This window comes from Esox lucius, chromosome 10 (genome assembly GCF_011004845.1).
Source record: "Esox lucius isolate fEsoLuc1 chromosome 10, fEsoLuc1.pri, whole genome shotgun sequence".
Classification (NCBI taxonomy): domain Eukaryota; kingdom Metazoa; phylum Chordata; class Actinopteri; order Esociformes; family Esocidae; genus Esox; species Esox lucius.
Genome location: NC_047578.1, coordinates 18,822,262 through 18,841,503, shown reverse-complemented (window position 1 = coordinate 18,841,503; position 19,242 = coordinate 18,822,262). Strand labels below are relative to the sequence as shown.

Genomic DNA, 19,242 nt, shown 5'->3' with positions numbered 1-19,242 from the left:
TACCCAACTTGCCAATTCTTTCATATTCATTTTTCAGAATCTTCTGCAGACAAAATCCTGACCCAGTCTCCTAAATCTCGGTCTGTTAGTCCAGGAGAGACTGTGTCCATCAGCTGTTCATCCAGTTCATCTGTTAGTAATGATCTCCAGTGGTACCTGCAAAAACCTGGAGAAGCTCCTAAACTTCTAGTTTATAATGCTGCAACCCGTCAGTCAGGTATTCCAGATCGTTTCAGTGGGAGTGGATCTGGTTTTCAATTCACTCTGACCATCAGTGGAATCCAGGGTGAAGATGCAGGAGATTATTACTGTCAGCAGGATAACAGCACTCCGTTCACACAGTGTTAGAGCATCGTACAAAAACCTCCCACTGCTAAAGAGGAACTACTCTAAAACATACAAAGCTAATAAACCTTTATAGAAATGTTAGTTCATCAAAACACATTGAAATACAACACAATAATGTGATTAGACTTTACAATTTAACTTTATATGTTTCATTTATTTAGCAATAGTCAGAACTCCCTTCACAAACAGACTGGAACCACCACAGGATTCAGACCTGTAAAATATTATTTATTTTGATATATTCAGCTATTCCTCAGTTTCTCCCCAGTGGACACAAACTGGTTAAATCAATGTTGTTTCCTGGTCATTTCAGTTAAAACATAATGAGATGGTGTCGCAGGCGGATTAAGCCTTGTCTAGAACTAAAAAATCAAGATCCATAGAATACTCCATTGAGTTTCTTCTTTTGTCCCAGACTAGGCTTATTCTGTGTTTGCGAAACCAGTCCTAATAGTTATCAGTGAGTAAAACTATCACCCTTTTCACCCAACCTTTTACTGAAATCCAATATCATGCTGTTGTTCGTTTATGATTCCACACTCAGTTTCTTAGTTATCAGCTCGACCATCTGGAGAAAAAAAAACTAGATGTTTAAATGATGTCTGTACACATGATGAACCCTTATTCATTTTCCCAACTATTTATTATACTTTTCCTTTTCAACCTCTCTATACCATCCAATCCTGAAGGAGTGACTGAAGGTTAAATTACATTCACAGCAGATGTTCTAATCCAAAACTACTTTTAGTAGTAAATGCATACATCTTGAATTATAATCCCAGTGGAAATGTAACCCACAACCCTGGCATAGCAAGCACTGTGTTCTAACAGCTGAGTTACCCAGGACCCAGGGCCTCATTAAAAAACTTATTATACAGTACTTGTAAGTCACAAATAAATGTACAAGTTATGTAGAATCCTCATTAGACCAGTATTGTTACAGAATAATAGTCCTCCAAGAGAAGGATTTAAACAGACAACAGTGTGAATTGATCCCTGGTCAGGCAATTAGCTGACTAACATTGGACTATGATAAAATATGTGAGAAGTGACCTACTTTTACTTAAATAATAAATGAATCCATTGAGGGTTCTCTGTAGCTCAGCTAGTAGAGCAAGGTACCTGGGTAACACCTGATAATGAGAGTCCCAAAGGTGTCTCTAGACACTAACATTTTGTCTAATTATCCACCAACTCTATCCCTATCATTAAGCACTATCCTGTTTCCAACTTTACCTCTTAACCCTTACCTTCTTAAACTAACCCTATTCTTAACCTTTGCAAGCAAAGAGTTGAATGTTTGTTGATAGTATTATTATCATCCGAACATCTACAGATGGAAATAAGTGTATCTGCTACAAAGTGTTGTAGTTGAGTCACTAAGTCTCCAGGCCCAGTTGAATCCCAAGTCCTCTGTGCTTAAGTTGAGTCAAGAGTTACTATAGCGATGTCCGAGTCATGTCCCCATTTGTCACAAGCACAATGACAGAAGTCTATTCATTGGGTCTGTTTATTTTATACCACATTGACATTGCTTTATTTGCAGGTAAGTTTGGTAATTTGCAGGTAAGTTCTCTTGGGATTTTCCAAATTTAGAGACTAAATATTCACTGTATGTCCATCATAAAACATACTTTACCTTGATGGATTAGATGGCCAGAATAGCTTAATCCTTTCAGTTATATGCTATTGTTTATGTAATGTAACATTTAATAAAATCACATACACAGATCTGCCTGTGCAACATCGCGTGGCGGTCGGGGACAGTGCCTCTGGGATGGCAGACCGGGGGTGGTGGTCCCTCTTTTTAAGAAGGGGGACCGGAGGGTGTGTTCCAACTATAGGGGGATCACACTTCTCAGCCTCCCCGGGAAAGTCTATGCCAGGGTTCTGGAGAGGAGAATACGGCCGATAGTAGAACCTCGGATTCAGGAGGAACAGTGTGGTTTTCGTCCGGGCCGTGGAACACTGGACCAGCTCTATACCCTCTACGGGGTGTTGGAGGGTTCATGGGAGTTTGCCCAACCAATCCACATGTGTTTTGTGGATTTGGAGAAGGCATTCGACTGTGTCCCTCGCGGTATCTTGTGGAGGGTGCTTGGGGAATATGGGGTCCTGGGTCCTTTGCTAAGAGCTGTCAGGTCCCTGTACAACCGAAGCAGGAGCTTGGTCCTCATTGCCGGCAGTAAGTCAGACTTGTTCCCAGTGCATGTTGGACTCTGGCAGGGCTGCCCTTTGTCACCGGTTCTGTTCGTAATTTTTATGGACAGAATTTCTAGGCGCAGCCAGGGGCCGGAGGGTGTCAGGTTTGGGGACCACACAATTTCGTCTCTGCTCTTTGCAGATGATGTTGTCGTGTTGGCCCCTTCTAACCAGGACCTTCAGCATGCACTGGGACGGTTTGCAGCCGAGTGTGAAGGGGTGGGGATGAAAATCAGTACCTCCAAATCCGAGGCCATGGTCCTCAGTCGGAAAAGGGTGGCTTGCCCACTTCAGGTTGGTGGAGAGTGCCTGCCTCAAGTGGAGGAGTTTAAGTATCTAGGGGTCTTGTTCACGAGTGAAGGAAGGATGGAACGGGAGATTGACAGACGGATCGGTGCAGCTTCTGCAGTAATGCAGTCGATGTATCGGTCTGTCGTGGTGAAGAAAGAGCTGAGCCGCAAGGCGAAGCTCTCGATTTACCAGTCAATCTACGTTCCTACTCTCACCTATGGTCATGAGCTTTGGGTCATGACCGAAAGGACAAGATCCCGGATACAGGCGGCCGAAATGAGCTTTCTCCGCAGGGTGGCCGGGCGATCCCTTAGAGATAGGGTGAGAAGCTCGGTCACCCGGGAGGAGCTCAGAGTAGAGCTGCTGCTCCTGCACATCGAGAGGGGTCAGCTGAGGTGGCTTGGGCATCTTTTTCGGATGCCTCCGGAACGCCTTCCTGGGAAGGTGTTCCGGTCCCGTCCCCGGGAGGAGACCCCGGGGAAGACCTAGGACACGCTGGAGGGACTATGTCTCCCGGCTGGCCTGGGAACGCCTCGGTGTCCCCCCGGAAGAGCTAGAGGAAGTGTCTGGGGAGAGGGAAGTCTGGGCATCCCTGCTTAGACTGCTGCCCCCGCGACCCGGCCCTGGATAAGCGGAAGATGATGGTATGGTATGGTACACAGATCTGCCATAACATTATTAGCACCGGACCAATATTTTGTAGGTCCCCCTTTTGCCGCCAAAACAGCCCTGACCCGTTTAGGCATGTAGACCTCTGAAGGTGTGCTGTGGTATCTGGCACCAAGACGTTAGCAGCAGATTCTTTAAGTCCTGTAAATTGTGAGGTGGTCCTCCATGGATCAGACTTGTTTGTCCAGCACATCCCACAGATGCTCGATTGGATTGAGATTGAGGCCAAGTCAACAAAAACTTGTTTTTGTGTTCCCCAAACCATTCCTGAACCATTTTTGCTTTGTGGTAGGGCGCATTATCCTGCTGAAAGAAATCAAAACTATCAGGGAACACAGTTGCCATGAAAGGGTGCACATGGTCTGCAACAATGCCTAGGTAGGTGGTACGTGTCAAAGTAACATCCACATGAATGGCAGGACCCAAGGTTTCCCAGCAGAACATTGCCCAATGCATCACACTGCCTCCTCTGGCTTGCCTTCTTCCCAAAGTGCATCCTGGTGCCATGTGTTCTCCAGTTAAGCAACGGACACGCACCCAGCCATCCACTCCACTAGACATCAAAAGGGTTAAATTTAAGAGACCACTGCAAATTGAACGCTTCTGTTCCTCACTCAAAACTTTCCTTCTCAACTTTTTTGGAAAGGAAAGAAAAAGATGTAGTGGTCTCTCTATTTTTTCCTGAGCTGTATAACCAGATGCCATTGCCCTCCCTATAGCCAGACTGGGAGGTTCCTGAGTCAGATTGTTGCATGCATACAGAAAAAGTCCAACACTTTGCTTCACTATATTTATTAACCTTAAGATATTGTTTCTTTATTGTTCTTTTAACTATTCAGAGGTCTGACTATTAGCTTGCCAGTATTTAACCATATCAATGGGTTTGCATTTATGTAAATCATAAAACACATCAGCATTTCCTGTAGTGGCATTTAGCAGCAAAATAGTGGTTAAATTAAGATCCTACAGTTGATTACACTTTAAAGACAATGAGGATCCCATTTAACTCAGTTGGTAACAAGGCACTTGCAGCACAATAGTTATGGGTTTGATTCCCATGAGGGGTCAGTACTGTAAGTCACTCTGGATGTCTGCTAATGATACCTTTGATCTGAGATCCCAATATGAATATTATTCAGTGTCTGGCTTCCCAACTCATGTTAATTTCTCTAATGAGACTCACAGCTGCCTGCACCCAGAGGATTTGAGGCTGGGACATTGTGACCTGTGAGGGTGAAACTCAGATTTGCATGAGCAGGATGACTGTAACGCTCCCATAGTAGAGCAGCACAAGATGTTCATCTGTCCCCAGAGACTTCTAGTGAGTTTAGAGCATGAGGCTTCAGTATTAGTATATCATGATTACCAGTGTGGGTTTTACTTTAGAGTACACAGCTTCAGTTTTAGTATATGATCATAAAGACCAGTGAGTTTAAATATCCTGGTTTGTGTATCAGCAGTTTTTAGGAAGAACTTAGTGAACTACAGAACGTAATTATTAATTGTATGAATAATTTCCAATTTGTTTTGCCGTTCATACTATCAGAAATAAACAAGGAAACTTGTACCATTCATAAATAAGTCTAATTTCAATTTTATTCAACAATGATATCCAGGGATGTGGGAATGATTGCAAAAACCTTTATAATTGTATGTTGCAACATAAAATAATTTTCAGCCAAGAAGCAAATACATTAAAACATGATATGAAAAGGCCATAAAAATAAATGCTGCTGGATGAAGGATTCAGAGGAGGAGCTCATTCAGAACAGTGGTCTCTCCTCAGTGTCTCAGAGAGAGGAGCCTGGGAGCCCTGGTTGGCCTCACAGGTCACAGAGCCCACCTTCTTCCACTGGTCCACAGGGAGGGTCAGCGTGCTGCTCCAGCTGTAGAGGCCATTCTTGTCCAGGACCCCGGGGCTCCCCGTCACCTCCCTGGTGGTGCTGACTCCATCTACCTTCCAGTTCAGACTCCAGCCTGAGGGGAAGCCCTTGTTAGCCAGACACATGAGAGTGGCCTTTCCCTGCTGCAGCTCCACACTGGAGGGGGGAAGGACTGTCAGGGTGGGACGGACATCACCTAGAAGACAGGAAGTTAGAGAGAGACGACTGAATGGACAGACTTAGTAGACCATAATGATGCAGGCCTTTTACATGTTAGATGGAAAATAGTTTTAGTTAATTGCATCCATTGGTTTCTGTTCCTCAGACACTTTTTTCTTTGTCAACCTTTCACTTCCTTTTAATTGGCTAATGAAGCATTAAAAAATAAGATGAAAATAGATTAATCAAAAATGTTTCGCCATACTTCTCTTTTTTGTTAATAGATCAAATAATAATCAATCTGTGTTGTATGTTCATTTCAATATATTCATAAGAAAAGCAACAACATTGCACTGAAGGAATGTAACATGAATCTATTCTAAAACTGTAATGATTCGCACTCACATGTTGTCTGTTGACTCAATGTAAATGACTCAATTTGGTTAAATGTGTATTTTTTAAGTTGGATTTTACCTATTGAAAATAATATCTGATCAAATAAAATATTAAACAAAATGGCAAAATGAAACAACACTGCAGTATAAGGAGTCGATTTTTGTAAAATGTAATAACACATTTAATATTTTAACAACGATTTAAATATTATAGAGTTGAATTAAGACATAATTTTTAGGCCAGGTTCTCCCTGCACCCACTCAAAAAAGCTTAAACTTCAAGTTTTAACAAAGAGAAATTTTCTTAACTTTTTTGAAGTGAAGACTGCATTGTTTTCTAAGGACATTGTCCTGTTAAAATATATATAATATTCTGAATGCAGAAATCATGTTGATTCAAAAAGAGTTGCAACACTAACAAATATATATTCATTTAAACTTTAAAATTCATTTTTATCAACAGTTATTATATATTCTGTAGGCTAATTACTTACTTCCAACGTCCAGTCTGGTGCCTCCACCAAAAGTGAGCCACAGTGATACAAAGTCATTCAGTAGCTGTACAAAAACCTCTGACACTACAGACACAACTCTGGCACTTTGAAAAGCTAAATTTTGCCAAACCTCTCAGTTTTACACACTTGTAATAAATACACACTGTCAACACTGTTAGATACATAAAATATTACTAATTTAAACTTACATTTTACAATTCTCAAGGCAAATAAAGGAATCACAATTTCTCCTAAATTACTGCTTTTCTACTTTTAATTTGAGGGAGTACTCTTTGAAAAGAGCTACATTTAGCCAAATCACTATAAAACTGCAAACAATTATTCTGTTTTATTTTTTATATTTTTTATTAAAATACACACCATATAAGTAATCTTTAATGCATTAAATATTTTGTATACATTTACATTTTTCACTTCAAATTGTAAATGAAGACAACATAAAGTCTCCAAATAATATAGATCCTAGATTTCTACTTTATTTCATGAAGTTGATAGACTGTGCATTGCGTTTTCAGTATCAGAAGTCATAATATAGATTAAAGACTTACTGCTAACATGCCACTTGTGTTCCTCAACCAAAGGTCCACCACAGTAATGTACTCACTGTACAATAACCTGCTCACAGACAATAAGGGGAATAGTAACAGAAACATGGAACTGATCAGTAAGGCCTCATTAATGCTTTATAACTGATGCCCCCTACTGGATCACTCTGGAACTTCAGTAGATTGGACATTTTCCCCAATTAACTTTCTACTACTGTAAACTATGCTGACATGTCTCATCATATTGTATCACCACATCATACCATTACATTAAAAACACCTTAATATATAATGTGTTTAATATTATTTGCTGTCCAATGAGTTCAGAACTACCCATGACCTAATTCATGAATGGACTTATACACAATACACATGAAATGTAACCCTAATGTATAATTAGTGACAATAAGATATATGTATGTGTTAGTACTGATCATTAGGGCTGTTATGATCATGTTATATTGATCATTGGTATGGACTGACCACTGTCAACTGGCCTCAGGTGTGTTGGGGATAACTGGAGCTCCTTGGGGTTTAAGGCCGGGTGTCTCTGTGAAGCACTTTGTGACAACTGCTGTTGTAAAAAGAGCTTTATAAATAAATTTGATTGATTGATTGATCTCCAGACAGTCTTCAGTCTTATATATGTGATGGTCTGGTTTTTCATAATTACATTCCTGGCTCTCTATGTCTTTACAACTGGACCAGGAAATGTAGTGATAAAGTGGTATGTCTGTTCCCTTTCTTCTCCACATTTTCCTCTTGCCATCGCTCTGTTACATGATTCTATGTTTCCTCAACAATACCTTTTCCCAAAACTCTGCAGGCTCTATTAGAAATTCTACTCAGATCGTGGACATTGCAGTCCAGCCTCTGTAGTTCAGATGGTGAAGTCTACTTATGTCAGGTTCTGACGCATAATACATCCTGGACTGTATTCCTGTTGAGTTGGACTGTTGATCGTTTTTTGCGTGTGTCCGTAGGGGCGATTCACTCTGATTTATCTGCTGCATGATAGCCAACATGACATTGGCAGTTTTTGGTTATCAGTCAGAAGCAACAGACTCCAAATGCAAAGACTAGAATTACGGCATTGACAGCTTTGTAGTATGTGTGCTAAAGGAGCCAGCAAACTCATTTTCCTTGTGAGAAACAGCTGTGAAGTCATTTACCCAATTACTTTTGGAACCCTAACAGGGGGATGTCCACAGCGTGTTGTAATTCTGATTGGTTCATCCAATATGTCCCCATTTGAAGAGACCAATCACAGCAGACAGTCAATACTCCTCCCCCAGTTTCCTTAATTAGTTCCTCCCAGAAGCAGAGGTCCTGGCTGCCCTGCATACCACAGATACTAAAACATCCTTAGGCACCGACAACTTAGACCCATACTAAGTGTGCTGCACCCTTCATTGCTGGTTTAGTTATTCACATCTTCAACTTCAGTACAGGAAATATCCCCAAGATGTTAAAGGAACGCTTGTTCTGCCATTACATAAATACAGGAAATATCCCCAAGGATTTAAAGCAGCTCTCGTTCTACCATTACATAATGGAGGTGACAGTAGTGACTTGGATAATTATTGACCCATTTTTAGGCTCCCTAGAGTCTTTAGTCAACAAGCAGACCTAAACACAGTACCACTATGGCCTCCACGCATGTTGTAAATTATATTGCTAATGTCTTATATGATAGAAAGCACTGTGGTGTGCTGTCAAAAGCTTCTGACACTGTAGATCATGCTATCCTTTTGAGTAAACTATCATTTAAAGCATTGGGCACTGATGCCGGCCGATGATTTTATGACTATCTTAAAGATTTATTTTTACTGAACTGGGAAAAAAGTAAAAATTCAAGCTAGATTTCCTTTATAGAAACAGGGCTTATCTGTCCTCTGCTAATAGAAGACAAATTGTTCAGTCAACTTTTCTGTCCGTCTTAGATAATGGTAATATTATCGACATGCATGCTTCAGCAAACACATTAAAACCCCTGGATGCTATATACCATTGTGCACTCAGGTTTATCACTGGTGATAGTTACAGAACTCATCACTGTTTTCAGTATCAACATGTGGGTGGGGCCTCTCATTCTGTGAGGCGTGAGCAACATGCTCTCTTGTTGATCTACAAAGTAGTACTTTTAAAATAACCTCCTTATGTATCATCTTTAATTTCCACTAGACAAATTTCAAAACCAGATCACAGACGTGGATTTCAAGAAAGTCTCCAGCAGTCTCCACAGAGCTGGGTACCACTGTTTTCAGTTCCTTCACTCCTTATTTATGGAACAAACTCCAAACCAAATGTAAGTTATTAAACACTGTGGTGTTCCTTGCCCATTTTAAAAATCCAATGGAAGATACATATCGTGTTGTCTGTGATTGTTTTTGATGAATTAAATTGTATGTTCTTTATGTTTTGAAATTTGTTTATTTAAATTTTGTTTGTGCGCCTAAATGTATTTGTAAACATGACTTCACACAGTCCAGGTCTTAAGAGGTTACTATCAAATGTAATGTGTTGTGTATGTGTTTGTGTGTGTGTGTGTTTTGGCCTCCAGAGCAGACACCTACTGTACAAAAGGGGTTGTTTCTGAAGTGAATTAAAGAAATAGACAGAGGGTTTGGAGCATGTCCGAATGATGAATGACCGCAAACTGAAGAGCAGCAACACAAACAACTGACTCAGAACAATGGCCGACAACTGAAAGCTAATCTAAAGCAACTTCAATAAGGTCCCCAACCAGAGGCAATTGGGAGCAGCTGCCATTGGTTGGGGATAATTAAAACATAAATGCAGAGATGCCAAAAAGCACACAAGCCAGGACCTGACAGGACCCCCCCAAGGCACAGGCTCCAGGACGTGCAACCAGGACCACCTGAGGGGTAGGGAAGGGGCAGGACGCCGATGCCCGGTCTTGGAAAATGTCCGCCCCAGGGGCAGGTCGAATTAACTAATATTCCTCACTCTTCCAGTCCATTCATATGAAGCCCCAATGAGGGATTGTATAAATCCATAATTTGGATCAGGGTTCAAAATAAGCTTGTGTCCTGATTCATCACCCTCCACCCAAAGTGGTCTCTAGTTCAATGTTCATCATTCTTGGTCCTGAAGGGCAGAAGTTTGGAAATTGTCATCTCTATCTGCTCTAAAATACCTCACTGTTGTTGTACAACTCATTAATAGTAACTGAAAGATCAACTGAATTCAATTAATCAGTATTGTATTACAAGTTAATTTAGTTATTTAGTTCTGTTAGGGGTTGTCAATTTATCACTACTGTCTTCACTGTATGTAAATATGTTTTGCATATCTGTCATGTCTCACTGCTCCACACACTTAAAGAGTCCAGTGTTGATCAGTGACTGTTCAGTCCTTTCAGAGACACTGACACACAGTACAATGATGATGATGTCACTGATTCTACTGGGGACCCTGGGGCTCCTTGTTCATGGTAAGAGACACTTTGACCAACTTAGATTCATTCATCATGGGACTTGGTTCACACAGATACATTGTTAATGATGTATTTGGATAATAGGTGTTTACATTTGGACATCAGATGATTTGGTAGATGGTAGATATTTGATCATTTGATAATCAAACTTTCATATATATTTTTCAGAATCTTCTGCAGATATAATCCTGACCCAGTCTCCTAAATCTCGGTCTGTTAGTCCAGGAGAGACTGTGTCAATCAGCTGTTCATCCAGTTCATATGTTAGTGATGATCTCCACTGGTACCTGCAAAAACATGGAGAAGCTCCTAAACTTCTAGTTTATGATGCTACAACCCGTCAGTCAGGGATTCCAGATCGTTTCAGTGGGAGTGGATCTGATTCTCAATTCACTCTGACCATCAGTGGAATCCAGGGTGAAGATACAGGAGATTATTACTGTCAGCAGGGTTACAGCACTCCGTTCACACAGTGTTAGAGCATCGTACAAAAACCTCCCTCTGTTAAAGAGGAACTGCTCTAAAACTTACAGAGCTAATAAACCTTTATAGAAATGTTAGTTTATGAAAATACATTGATATACAACACAATAATGTGATTAGACTTTACAATTTAACTTCATATGTTTCATTAATTTAGCAAAAATCAGAACTCCCTTCACAAACACACTGGAACCACCACAGGATTCAGACCTGTAAAATATAATTTTTTTTGAAATATTCAGCTACTCCCCAGGTGCTCCCCAGTGGACACAATCTGGTTGAATCAATATTGTTTCCTGGTCATTTCAGTTAAAACATTATGAGATGGTTTCGCAGATGGATTAAGCCTTGTCTAGAACAAAAAAATCAAGATCTATAGAAAACTCCATTGAGCTTCTTCTTTAGTCCTAGACTAGGCTTAATCTGTGTTTGTGAAACCAGTCCTAAAAGTTATCACAATCAGTGAGTAGAACTGTCATCCCCCTTTTCAACCAACCTTTTACTGAAATCCAGAATCATGCTGTTATTCGTTTTTGATTCCACATTCAGTTTCTTAGTTATCAACTCGACCATCTGGAGAAAAAAAAAACTAGATGTTTAAATGATGTCTGTATGTGAGAACTGCGACCTCTGCTGGTTCACCTCCCCCTGCAGCGGGCGGGCCCCAGCGGTCGACGTCACCGGCCTTCTGACACCACGGTCTCATCATACATTTCACCTGTGTCTCGTTTAGTGCACCTGTTCCTCATCATCGCTGTTTCCCCCGGTATATATGTTCCCTCTTCTCCCCCTGTCTTTGTGTGTGATTGTCTCTACCTGTGTTTAGAGCTGTGCTACGCTTTGTTAAGCTTATGCTGTATATTTTCGAGTGGATACTATTAAATATCCTTCCACCACGCCTTCTCCTGCTCATCCTTGCTCCTCAAACCCCGAAGCCGTGACAGAATCACACACCCAAAGAAAGACAGCAAGGATATGGAGCCTACAGGAGCCACAGGTGAGGTCGGTGTTGCGGAGGCGGTCCAAGTACATTCAACGATGCTGGCCAGCCTAGGCGCTGCAATGGACAACGTCTTAAAAGCGGTACAGCGCCTAGAGCTGAGCCAGCAGACCCCCGCAGCACCGGCCGTTTCTCCGCGTGCCCCTGCCTCGCCGCCAAGCATGGGGGCACTGCATCTCCCCTTGCCCAGGGACTTCGACGGGGCGGCGGACCGCTGCCAGGGATTCCTCCTACAACTGGACATCGCGCTCCAGGCGATGCACCCTGCGCCGACCGAGGCTCAGAAGATCACCTCGCTCGTCTCCTGCCTGTCCGGAAAAGCCCTGGAGTGGGCCACCGCCGTCTGGAACACCGAGCAGCCCACCCAGGGCAGCTACGCCGATTTCACCCGCCCGCTTCCGAGCCGTGTTCGACCATCCACACGAAGGAAGAGAGGCGGGTGAACGGCTGTTCCACCTACGGCAGGGGACGAGGTCGGCGCAGGAGTTCGCACTGGAGTTCCGGACCCTGGCAGCGGGATCAGGGTGGAACGAACGGGCTCAAATCGACCACTACCGTTGTAGCCTTCGCGAGAACGTCCGGAGGGAGCTAGCTTGTCGAGACGTGTCCCTCTCCTTCGATCAGCTGGTTGACATGTCCATCCGTCTCGACAACCTGCTGGCTGCCCGAGGACGTCCCGGAAGAGGCCCGTCCGTTCCACCCTACCAACCCTACCAACCCGACTCCGCCGTCCCCATGGAATTGGGGGCGGCTGCACTGCCGGGCAGAGGTCGGGGAGGACAGGTGCGGAGTGCCTCCAGGGGGCAACGAGGCCGTTCAACTGCACCACACCGCACCTCCCTCCCCGAGTCGAGAGGCGACAGGCATGGTACTTCCGAGTCACCCCGGGTAGCACATGCCCATTCACCACTTACCTCTTCCCTCTCTATGTGCACGGTCCCTGTTAGGTTCCCCGGCTTTCCGCTGCTTTCCCGGTATAAGGCGCTGGTAGACTCAGGCGCAGCTGGGAACTTCATGGATAGGTCTTTTGCCCTGCGGTCACGCATACCCCTCCAGGTCCTCACCACCCCCCTGCCCGTGAGAGCTTTAGACAGCCGGCCACTAGGGTCAGGTCTAGTCACAAGTTGCACTGTTCCCCTCCTCCTGATTACCGACAACCGACACAGCGAAACCATTTCATTTCACGTGATCGACTCACCCACGTTCCCAGTCGTTTTAGGTTTCCCCTGGTTGTCCCTCCATGACCCCGCCATCTCCTGGTCTAGTCGACGTCTGTCGGGGTGGTCGCGGAAGTGCCAGGGTAGGTGTTTGGGTGTTTCCGTTGGCTCGACCTCGGTGGAAAGTCCAGACAGTGCTCCCGCCGTGCCCATTCCCCCCGAATACAGGGACTTAGCTGCGGTCTTTTCCAAGGCTAAGGCCGCTGTGTTGCCACCACACCGGCCGGGGGATTGTGCGATAGACCTCGTTGACGGAGCCGCACTCCCGACGGGTCACGTGTATCCACTGTCCCGCACCGAAACGGAAACCATGGGCACGTACGTTACGGAAGCGTTGGCACAGGGCTACATTAGGCCCTCCAAGTCACAGGTCTCCTCGGCATCGATTACCGGGCGCTGAACAAGATCACCATCCCGTTCCGCTACCCTCTCCCTTTGATCTCTGCGGAGGTGGAGAAGATGCATGGGGCCCGCTTTTTCACTAAATTAGACCTCAGGAGTGCCTATAACCTGGTGCGTATCCGGGAAGGAGACGAGTGGAAAACGGCCTTTAGTAACACATCCGGCCATTACGAGTATTTAGTGATGCCGTACGGGTTGATGAATGCTCCTTCAGTCTTCCAGTCCTTCGTTAACGACGTATTCCGGGACTTGTTATGCGAAGGCGTGGTGGTGTATATCGATGACATCTTGATATACACTGCCACCCGCGCCAAGCATGTCTCGTTGGTGCGCAGGGTGCTGGCTCGACTGTTGGAGCATGACCTGTACGTTAAAGCCGAGAAGTGTCTGTTTTTCCAGTCGTCTGTGTCCTTCCTGGGTTATCGCTTTTCCAGCACCGGTGTGGCGATGGAGGAGCCTCACATTGACGCCGTGCGTAATTGGCCGACCCCAACCACGGTTAAGGATGTGCAACGTTTCTTAGGCTTCTCTAATTACTACAGGAGGTTTATCCGGGGCTTTAGCCAGGTCGCGGCTCCGATCACCTCCCTTCTGAAGGGGGGGGCGACCCGGTTGCGGTGGACCGTGGAAGCGGAGCGGGCGTTTGTGGAACTGAAACACCGTTTTACCACCGCTCTGGTCCTGGCCCATCCCGACCCGTCGCTCCAGTTCATCGTGGAGGTGGACGCGTCCGATTGTGGGCTCGGTGCCATCCTCTCCCAACGGACGGGGTGTCGTAACACGCTCCGTCCCTGTGCCTTCTTCTCCCAGAAGCTCAGTGCGGCGGAGCGGAACTACGACATAGGTGATCGTGAGCTGCTGGCCGTGGTTCGAGCTCTGTCGGCGTGGAGGCACTGGTTAGAGGGGGCTAAACACCTTTTCCTCGTCTGGACTGACCACCGGAACCTGGAGTCTCCAATTCACATCCAGGGTGTGGAAAGCCTTCATGCAGCACCTGGGGATCTCGGTCAGCCTGACCTCGGGCTACCATCCCCAGTCCAACGGGCAGGTGGAGCGGGTGAACCAGGAAGTGGGTAGGTTCCTCCGGTCCTACTGCCAGGACCGGCCGGGGGAGTGGGCAGAGTTTCTGCCGTGGGCAGAATATGCACTGAATTCTCTGCACCACTCCTCCATGGGCGTGTCGCCATTCCAGTGCGTGCTGGGCTACCAGCCGGTCCTGGCACCCTGGACGGCGAGCCAGACCGGTACCCCTGCGGTGGACGACTGGTTCCAGCGGGCAGCGGGCACGTGGGAGGCAGTACAAGCCCGCCTCCGGCTCACTGTCCGCCGTCAAAAAATCTCTGCGGACCGCCACCGCGGGGAGGCCCCGGTGTATCGGCCGGGCGACCGGGTCTGGCTCTCGTCCAGGGACCTGCCCCTCCGCCTGCCCTGCCGGAAGCTGGCCCTGCGGTTTGTGGGGCCCTTTAACGTCCTGAGGAGAGTCAACGAGGTAACATACCTTCCCCCCGACTTCCGTATTAACCCCTCGTTCCATGTGTCTCTCCTCAGGCCGGTGGTGGCTGGTCCCCTTCAGGGGTGTGAGGTGCGGGAGGTTCCCCCTCCCCCTCTGGACATCGAGGGGGCCCCGGCGTACTCTGTCCACTCCATCATTGACTCGAGGCGCCGGGCGGGGGGCCTCCAGTACCTCGTGGAGTGGGAGGGGTACGGCCCGGAGGAGCGGAGCTGGGTTCCGGTGAAGGACGTCCTGGCTCCCGTCCTTGTCCGCGACTTCCATCAGCGTCGGCCGGATCGCCCTGTTCCGCGCCCCCCCGGTCGGCCCCGGGGCCGGTGTCGTCGCGCGGCTAGGGCCGCGCGTCAGAGGGGGGGTACTGTGACAACTGCGACCTCTGATGCCCCACGAGGTGAGATCTTGCATGGAGCCCCAGACCGAGGGAGATTGACCGTCATCTTGAACTTCTTCCATTTTCTAATAATTGCGCCAACAGATGTTGCCTTCTCACCAAGCTGCATGCCTAATGTCCTGTAGCCCATCCCAGCCCTGTGCATGACTACAATTGTTCTTACAAAGCTCTCTGGTCTTGGCAATTGTCGAGAGGTAGGAGTCTGTTTGGTTGAGTGTGTGGACAGGTGTCTTTTATACAGGTAACGAGTTCAAACAGGTGCAGTTAATACAGGTAATGAGTGGAGAACAGGTCAGAAAAACAAACAGGTCTGTGAGAGATGGAATTCTTACAGGTTGGTAGGTGATTCAATACTTATGTCATGCAACAAAATGCAAATGAATTATTTAAAAATCATACAATGTGATTTTCTGGATTTTTGTTTTAGATTCCGTCTCTCACATTTGAAGAGTACCTATGATAAAAAATTACAGAACTCTACATGCTTTATAAGTAGGAAAACCTGCATAATCGGCAGTGTATCAAATACCTGTTCTCGCCACTGTAGCTATAGTAACTTGTGACTCGACTTGACTGCAGAGGACTTGGGACTTAACAGGGCCTCGAGACTTAATAATTCAACAACAATATGGTTCCAGACTAACCTAACGAACTGGCCCATCATGGGAATTAAAACTTGCTAAGGTTATGGCCAAGGTTAGGTTTAGAAGGTTTAGGGTTAAACATGTTAGTGATAGGATAATGCTTAATGTTAGGGTGAGGGTTAGAGTGAGTCGATAGTTAAAATGTTACTGATAGTCAGTATAGCAATCAAGAAAGTTTATTTATATAGCACAATTCATACATCGAAGCAATTCAATGTGCTTTACAAAGAAAAAGAAAAAATATAAAAATACAATAACATACTCAAATGAAAACATCAAAACAACATTATAATAATAAAAACTAGAACAAGAAAATATAAAAACATATCTAAGAAAGCTATAAGGCTAAACAGTGTGGTTAAGTTTAAGAGCTCAGTCATAGGAACGTGAAAGGACAAGTGTTTTAAACCTGGATTTAAAAATGTATACATCTGGGGCACGTCTAAGATCTTCTGGTAGTGCATTCCAGTTGTGTGCAGCATAACTGCTAAACGCAGCTTCTCCATGTTTAGTTTGGACTCGGGCTTTACTTGCTGAAATGTGTTAATGGATCTAAGAGCCCTGCTCGGTTTATATTCTTCAAACATATCAGAAATGTATTCAATGCCTAAACCATTCAGAGATTTATAAACTAAAAGCACCACTTTAAAATCTATTCTGTAACTGACTGTAAGCCAATGCAAAGATATAAGAACCGGATTGATGTGCTCTGTTCTCATATGGTTCGAGGGCCATATATATTTGGGTATCAAAGCTGTGGTAGTTAATGTTGTTGTTCTGTAGAATTTCACATTTGCGACTCTCAAAAGCTAGTATTACCCAGGTGCCTTGCAGCCTCAATTGCTTCATTTATGATCAAACCTCTTTAAATAAAAGTATGAATGTATACTTTTCAGACAGTGTATCACAGCTCTATGTTCACCACCTTATTGCCTGACCACGGAATAATGAACACAGCAGACTGTTAAAATCTGTTTCTCACAGGATTATTTTGCAATGGCAAAACTGGTCAAATTATGATTCTACATAACAGATACATTAATCTGTTTTCCAAAGAAACTGTATGCATTTATTACTTAAAATGTTGTTTTGGATAAGAATGTCTGCTAAATGTGAATGTAGTTTAACCTTCAGTCATTCTGTCAGGATTGTATGGGTATAGAGTGTCATGTCCTCCCTCCCTTGAGGTGCCTTGTTTTGGTTTCTTCCGGTTGTCGGGGCAACGAATTAGGGGGCGTGGCGTCACTCCTTGGAGTAGAGGCAGTACCAGCTGTTCCCTATTACCTATCACAAACCTGTTCCCGCTTGGCTGTATTTCAGAGAAGCCCTGACGACCCGTCCCTGCCGGATCGTTGATCCTCATTCGTATGTGTTATGTTGCCCCAGCCAAACGAAATCCAGATATACGCTTTGCTATTCAGTCTTTACTTACCTTGTCTTCCTGTGACTTTAGGAGTCCACCTGACGACCATCACCAGCTCCTGTATCGACCTCCTGCCTGTCCACTACTACTCTGCCTACTCCCTGCCTGTACCTCTGCCGCCAGTCTGTGTACCGACCCCCCTGCTTGCCCAGGACTACTCTGCACCTGCTCCTGCCCTCCAATCAACCCCTCTCCTTCCCCGATCTTCCCCGCTCATAATAAACTGGTTTTGTTGCACTTCACTCATCCGGTCTGCATTTGGGTTCCTTTCAGAGCAGAAATAGAAAGATTGAAAAGGGAGAGTAAAATAAATTATTGATGTAATGAGAAAGGGTCCATAATATGCACAGATATATTAAAAAATAATAATAAAATTAAATCAATCAATGGTTGATTTGACAACTAACAAACTCAATATAGGTTCAACAACAAAAAACATCATTGGATTTCAGCGGAAATTTGTGTGAAAATGGTGATGACTTAAGCAATCCAATAAGTTTAACTCAATGACTGTCAGAACATTTAATTTTTAACAGAAATTAACAAGAAACTTAAAAACCTGATTTAACCAGTTTGTTTCCCACTGGGGAGCAGCTGAAAAAAGTCTGAATCCTGATGTGTTTCCAGTGGGTTTGTTTGTTCTGTAATTTGCTAAATTAATGAAATATAAAGAATATGTTCAATTGCAAAGTTCAGAAACATTATTGTATTGTATTCCATTAAATATTGATAAAGTGACATACATGTCAGTAATGTATTTTTTTTTAGAATTTAAGCTGTTGATTCAGAGCAGTTCCTCTTTAACTGAGGGAGGTTTTTGTACGGCGCTCTAACACTGTGTGAACGGATAGTTGGCAGACTGCTGACAGTAATAATCTCCTGTATCTTCACCCTGGATTCCACTGATGGTCAGAGTGAATTGAGAACCAGATCCACTCCCACTGAAACGATCTGGAATCCCTTGCTGACGGTTTGTAGCATAATAAACTAGAAGTTTAGGAGATTCTCCAGGTTTTTGTAGGTACCAGTTGAGATAAGAACTAACACTTGCACTGGTTGAACAGCTGATGGACACAGTCTCTCCTGGACTAACAGACTGAGATTTAGGAGACTGGGTCAGGATTATATCTGCTGAAGATTCTGAAAAATAAAAAAATGATTGAATATCTACCACATCATCATCCAAATGTAAACACAACCCAAATACATATAATCATTAACAATGTGTGTTTGTGAACCAAGTCCCATGATGAATGTATCTAAGTTGGTCAAAGTGTCTCTTACCCTGAACAAGGAGCCCCAGGGTCCCCAGTAGAATCAGTGACAACATCATCATTGTACTGTGTGTCAGTGTCTCTGAAAGGACTGAACAGTCACTGATCAACACTGGACTCTTTAAGTGTGTGGAGCAGTGAGACATGACAGATATGCAATTTGCATAACAGTGAAGACAGTAGTGATTAAGTTTCAACGCCTAACAGAACTAAATAACAAAATCAACTTAATTCAGTTGATTAGAATAATATAATAATAATAATAATAATAACCCACACATAAACAACACGTTACATTTTATAGTAACCTCCTAAGACCTGAGCTTTGATAATGTATGCATTTTCTATTTCACTTAACTATTTGGGATTGGTGGACCTGATATGAGTATGCTATCTAAGCATGGCACTGACTGTCCTCCAATAAGGACAAT

The 19,242-nt window shown here is 44.3% G+C and overlaps 1 gene segment (V, D, J or C); it reads right to left on the bottom strand.

The window, feature by feature from the left end:
* Nucleotides 1-18,911, bottom strand: part of LOC106024155 — a 40,195-nt gene extending 21,284 nt beyond the window's left edge. Inside the window, 2 exon segments of the V gene segment in view lie at nt 18,383-18,677; nt 18,822-18,911. Coding sequence covers nt 18,383-18,677; nt 18,822-18,873 — 347 coding nt within the window.
* Nucleotides 18,912-19,242: the final 331 nt, after the last annotated feature.